The 6,298-nt window shown below is 33.5% G+C and overlaps 1 protein-coding gene across 1 annotated transcript; it reads right to left on the bottom strand.

Annotated features, from left to right (window-relative positions):
- Positions 1-5,420: 5,420 nt before the first annotated feature.
- LOC111375287 lies at positions 5,421-5,803 on the bottom strand. The gene is made up of 2 exons (XM_022998091.1): positions 5,614-5,803; positions 5,421-5,551 (listed from the first exon to the last, which is right to left on the bottom strand). The coding sequence occupies exons 1-2, from the start codon at positions 5,801-5,803 to the stop codon at positions 5,421-5,423; spliced, it is 321 nt and encodes a 106-aa protein (XP_022853859.1).
- Between the last annotated feature and the right edge of the window lie 495 nt (positions 5,804-6,298).

The raw sequence follows: 6,298 nt of genomic DNA, 5'->3' as shown, positions 1-6,298 counted from the left end.
ATTTTGACAATGAGGATTAATAGGTTACTTGGCTTAATTCTTAGGTTTAACTCTGGGTAAGTTTTTTGAAATTGAATGGTCGAAACATGATTTCATGTTGAGGCTAAAATCCTTGTAGTGGGTAATTTGTTAATGTGTGGGCAACATGATTTTGTGCTAAGTTTGGAATGCATTTGTAATCATCTTGCATCTCTCACAATTAAGTCTAGAATTCTTTTTGATTTCACAGGCCGATCTTTCTCCAACATGTTCATTTTTGAAGTCTCAATTGATGTAAGGCTTGTTCGACAGAAATTCTTCCGGTCGCATCAAGGAGCATTGGACGGTTTTAAGTTTAAGTTCCAATTTTTTATATAAGTTCTGATTTTTGTTGTTTCCTAACTATATTTTGGCGGTACATGATTGGAGACTCTTATAAGTTTATTTTGGAAAAGAGAATGTATTGAATATTTTACAAAAGTAATGAGTACGTGTTTTTTAGTTTATTATTTGACTTGTTGGATCAAAGAACATGTTTGTTAGTTTATTATTTTGGTGGTTATGTTTGATGTTTATAACCCACAAAGTGTGGATAGAGCAGTGGCCAGAATGCACTGGCTTCAGTGCATTATCTTTTGCAACGTTTAGCCGAACGCTACAAAAACAAGCCTATTGCAGCGTTCGGCCAAACGCTGCAATAGGAGGTCTTTTGCAGCGTTTTCACCAAACGCTGCAATATGTCTCCTTTTTTGCAGCGTTTGGGCAAACGCTGCAAACGACCTTCTATTGCAACGTTTGGGTAAACGCTGCAAAAAGGAGGTATATTGCAGCGTTTTCCCAAGCGCTGCAATAGGCTTGTTTTTGTAGCATTTTCCCAAATGCTGCAAAAAGAGGTCTTTTGCAGCGCTTTCCCAAACGCTGCAAAAACTTTCGCCGCAACGGCAACACCAGCCTCCGCAACATACGTTAAAACGCTGCAAATTACATTGGCAATGGTTTTTTACCGTTGCAAAAATCCTTTTTTGGTGTAGTGAAAAAATTCTTATGATGACCGGAGTATGGTAATTCTCCATCAGAAATATGATAGTTAAGCATTCAGCATACGAAATTTTAATTGATTATGTGGGCTTACATGTGAATTATTGTTTATTAAATTGAAGGCTATCAAACTAGGTTAAGCCTATTCAAAGTGATCTAATAAGATTTTGATATTTTGGACTTTAATACATCTAATTAAAGTATGGACTTTTATGTGTGAGACCAGGCCATTGTTTCTAATTCTACAATGGGCCGAATTAGGTTAATCGACAAGCAGTATATGAACACAATTATGGTCCCCAAATCACAAGTATTGCTCATTTTGTCTGCCTCTCATCACTAGAGAGAAAAAGAGCTGCTTGTTGCAGGATTCAATTGTGTCAATTAACAATGTTGATTCAGGTACGCTTCTGCTTTGGTGTTCTTGATGATCCAACATGATAGATCCGACTAATTTGACAGTAATAATTTCTCCCACAAGTGGTATTAGAGCTACTTTCGTGTTGAATCATTAATAATCGAATATTTATTTGATTTTTGTGACAATTTCAATGTTTTCAAATTTAACAATTTTGGATCTATATTTTGTTGAATTTGAAAACCTTTGTGCCATGTTTTTTCTTATTGTCTTCCATATTTCGAATTAAAAAGTTGAGGGATTAAAAATTACGAATTTTAAAGATTACAGACTTTTGAAGTTAAAAAAAATTGGCAAACTGGGCAGAAGCGCACTGAACTACGCTATCGCGTGCAGTACGCGTCGGTGCTAGGGTTAGATGGGTGTACTTGGGGGTGGGGCTTCAAGTGTAAATTGATTAATTTGAGAGCCCTGCTTGCAATTAGGGTTAGAGTTATAATATTAAGGTTTCAATCCCTAATGTTTAAAGTTCATCCAAATTGGACCTTTAAGTTTTGGGTTTAATAATTCAGTCCCTAAAATTTAAAAATTAATTAATTAGGGTCATTAGAGTTCTTAATTTTGTAATTAAAGCCCTCAAAGTTTCTAATTTGTTCATATTGGCCCCTAAAATTTTAAATTTGTTAATTTTTGCCCTCCTAAAGTTTTGAATTATTAAACCTTAGGCTCCTAAAGTTTAAAACTAAATAAAATATGCAAAATTGGTTGTTTTCTTTTTCAAATTTTGGTACTAAGGACTTGGTGCGTGCTGTCGTAGACGCTCCAAATTAAAACCTATACTTCTTAAAATTAATTAGTAGTGGAAGTAAGGATCGATCTCACGAAGAGTGTTTAGTTTATCTTTTATGCAATATTAACTAAAAAAGGGGGTTTTGATTTTGAAACAATAATTATAAAAAAAAAAAACTAATAGCAACGCAATTCAATGAATTAAATAAAACCAATATATCGAACCTTAATCTAAGTCAACATCTACCATTGAAAATTCATAACCGATCATTGATCCACAAATAATCATCATAATTTTAGCATTCATTGTGAAAAATAATTCTCCATTCGAAACGATTTTCGATTTCTCCTTAGTTTTAATTAATTAGAAATAAGCGATCTAATTAATTCTGGTTATCAAACAATCCCAGATAAGCACAAAGATTTAATTCAATAATCGCTTTATGAACTGGAGAATTCAATGAACTAGATAACATAAGCACACGCGATTGCATATAACCTAGATAAATATTCTTCCTAAAGATTTAATTCAATAATTGCTTTATGAACTAGAGAATTCAATGAACTAGATAACATAAGCACACGCGATTGTATATAACCTGGATAAATATTCTTCCCAAAATTTAATAATTTCCAAAGCAACAAATTACTAATCCTAATTGCAACACAAGTTAAATCAATCAAATAATTACGAATTTGAAGTTTAACTTAGCTATAGATTGTAGAAAATAATAAACTAGTTTTCACCCTAGCAATTAAACTCAACAATCATAAAAATAAGTGTAGAAAAATATTTAATACTAAAAATATATGAATCGAACAATAAAAAACCAGGTGGATCTCACGGTGATTGTTCCAAGGCTTCCGTCTCCTTAGATCAAGTAAGAAAAATTAGCTAGACATCTTCAATTTTAGAGCAAAAAAGAGAGAAAAGTGATTGGGGGGCGTTCTCTAGGTTTTAGACGAGTTCTGAGGGCTTATATATTGTGTACAAGATTTGTTTCCATTAGTATTTGACTTAGATTAGGAAACTAAAAATTACGTGTCGGAATATAACTATGTGACCATATAGTTATAAGGGTTGCAGTTGCATAGAATAATTATATTCAGCTCTGAAGTTTCCTGGAGGTCATTATGCGATAGCATTGATTTTGAACTATGAAACAGCATAGTTCAATCATTTTCCTGCCGGACAACTTTCAATATTTTGGTCATAACTTTCTCTCCTGATGTCCAATTGGAGTGATTGCATTGGGAAGCTAACTCAATGATCTACAAATCTGATACAAGTAGGATGTTTCCAATTCAGATGTTTACTGTGCTAAAAATGGGTCTCAAGTAGACTAAAAATCTTAAGCATAGCTTTTTCGCCTGAAAGTTGATACGCGATAATACTTTAACTATATTTCACCTCTTTCACTTCTTTCTTCATCCAATTGACCTCTAGCACTCTTGAATCTTCATTTCATCCCCCGTCACATCTATGGATTATTTTCAACTTGGTCCTTGAACTTTTACTTTCTTCCATTTTGATTATTTTTCACTCTTTTTCTCCCAAATTCCATATTTTTCATCCATTCACAACCTAAATCAAAATATATAGGTACCGAGTACATTTGGGCATTAATTAATCACAAAATGAAAGTATTAGTAGATGAAAAATGCGACGTTGCATGTCTTATCAAATTCCCCACACCTAGTTTTTGATCGTCCTCGAGTAAAATTCAAATTTACTTTCACAAAATATTAAGATTGCCATGCTATCAACATAGAACAACCAAACTTGTCAAAATGCATACACATCATGAACGAGCATTCTCACACAACGTATAATCAATTAGCAAGTATTCTCATGTAAAGATGGAGTAAACCAAACATGTAGACCCTCACGGGATATAAGGACTCCACTCTTATGTGTTTAAAAAGTAAGTGTTTTGCTCAAACTCATTCTAATGGACATGATCTACCATACGCTTGCATATCTTCTCATTCTCCAGCAATTAGATTACATGCATTGCACAAATGATAAGGTCTTTTACATGGGTTGTAACGTGGCTTAAGGTTAAGGTGGGAAATATTTGGATATGTAACTCAAAAACCATTGAAACTAGAGGGGCAAAGATGAATTAACTAAAGCTCAAATGTATATACAAAAAATGTAAGACCAATCTCTCCACTTAACGGTATTTTTGCATCTATTTCACAAAAACCAACCCTTTCTTGTGATGTTAGGAGGAGTCACGAACATAACTTCATCATTTCTTTTCTATTCTTTTTCATCATTTTTTTTTCATTTTTCTTATCATTTTTTAATTTTTTTCCATTCTTTTTTTTTTTTTTCAAAATAGCACCAATAATGGAACTTATGAATTGTAATTGAGAACATGTTCCATTCCACTATCATAATCCTACCAAAATTTTAGACATCTCCACAGTTATTTCTTTCGCACTCCCATATGTACCAAAATGAAGAACAATATTCCACTAGCTCTACGGCTTAGGTAAAGACATTGTTTTTCGGATTTAAAGCTTGTAATATGGGTTTACAAAAGAAAAGGCTATAAGGCTCAAATGGGTTCAACAAAGGAAAAAATTAATTACTGGGTAGGCTATTTGGCTAAGATGTCTAACTAATGCAATAAAGATGACCTTAATCATGTTCATGCATGCATGTATCAATATGGCCTCGAAGAGAATCAAGGCAAGTTCGAGAGAAGTAAATTCATGGAAGAAAATCACTCTTGAAAGAAAATAGTGAGATTGGTATAGATGCGCCAGTCTAAAGGCTCAAAAAATCTCGTTGGGTTTTTGTTTTCAAAATTTAGTTACCACCATCCTCAAAGAAAATAACTAAACTAATTAACTCTAAGTTGGAAGATCATTCATTCAATCATATTATGAGTCCATCAAATTCTAATTGAATTTAGCAGATAGCACATGTAACCAAAAATCATTTAAAACCACAACTTTTCCTCAATTTTTTGAAAGATTTTCTCAAAAAGTGCCTGTGAAGCGAAAACATGACCTAAAATTCAAATTTAAAAACAACCTAAATTTCCTCCCATACACTTAAAACTTATATTGTCCCTAATTTAAGGTGAAATGCAAAGAAGAGAACAAAACTATCTTAGTTTATGAATGTAAAAAAAAATGAAAACAAAAATAAAAATAAAAAGTAAAGGAATGAACTCCCCTGAGTTGCCTCCCAAGCAGCGCTTTTGTTTATTGTCTTTGGCTAATTTTATTACTTTCTTCCTTAATCATCATAAATTGGATTTTCAAGTTTCAACGTTATCACTTCTTCCACCTGGAAACCTTCATAGAAAGGCTTGAGCCTATGGCCATTCACCTTGAATACCTTTGAAGTTGCCGTGCTATGGATTTCTACTGCACCATGAGGAAAAGCATTAGTAACAACAAATGGTCCAACCAATAAGAACGCAATTTACCTAGAAATAGCTGAAGCCGTGATTGGTTTAAGAAGACTTTCTGACCAACTTCAAATTTTTTCCATCTAATCATCTTGTCATGGAATGCCTTTATCTTTTCCTTGTAAATTCGCACACTCTCATGAGCATCATAATGAATTTCCTCCAACTCTTGAAGTTGTAGATTCCTATGTTTTCTACTCTCCTCCATCGTCATGTTGAAGTTCTTGACAATCTATTAAGCTTTATGTTCAAGCTCTACTAGAAGGTGGCATGGTTTCCTGAATACTAACCGGTAACGTGACATACCAATAGGTGTCTTATATGCAGTCTTGTATGTCCATAAAGTGTCATCTAAACACAAACTCCAATCTTTTCTGCTTAGACAAACCGATTTTTCAAGGATAGACTTGATTTCTCGATTTGATATTTTCGCTTGTCCACTAGTCTGTAAGTGATATGCTGTTGACACCTTATGGGTTACACGATATTTTCTCAGCAAAGCTTCCACAGTTTGGTTACAAAAATGAGTGCCACGATCACTGATGAGAGCTCCTGGAAGCCCAAACCTGAAGAATATTTTCGACTTGATAAAATATGCAACAACTTTAGAATCATCAGTTTTGGTGGCCTTAGCTTCCACCCATTTTGACACATAATCCACAGTAAGCAAAATATAAACAAAAACAAAAGATAAAGGAAATGG

This window comes from Olea europaea, unplaced genomic scaffold, assembly GCF_002742605.1.
Source record: "Olea europaea var. sylvestris unplaced genomic scaffold, O_europaea_v1 scaffold1354, whole genome shotgun sequence".
NCBI lineage: Eukaryota > Viridiplantae > Streptophyta > Magnoliopsida > Lamiales > Oleaceae > Olea > Olea europaea.
The sequence above is the reverse complement of the archived record's forward strand: the minus strand, read 5'-3'. Positions and strand labels throughout refer to the sequence as shown.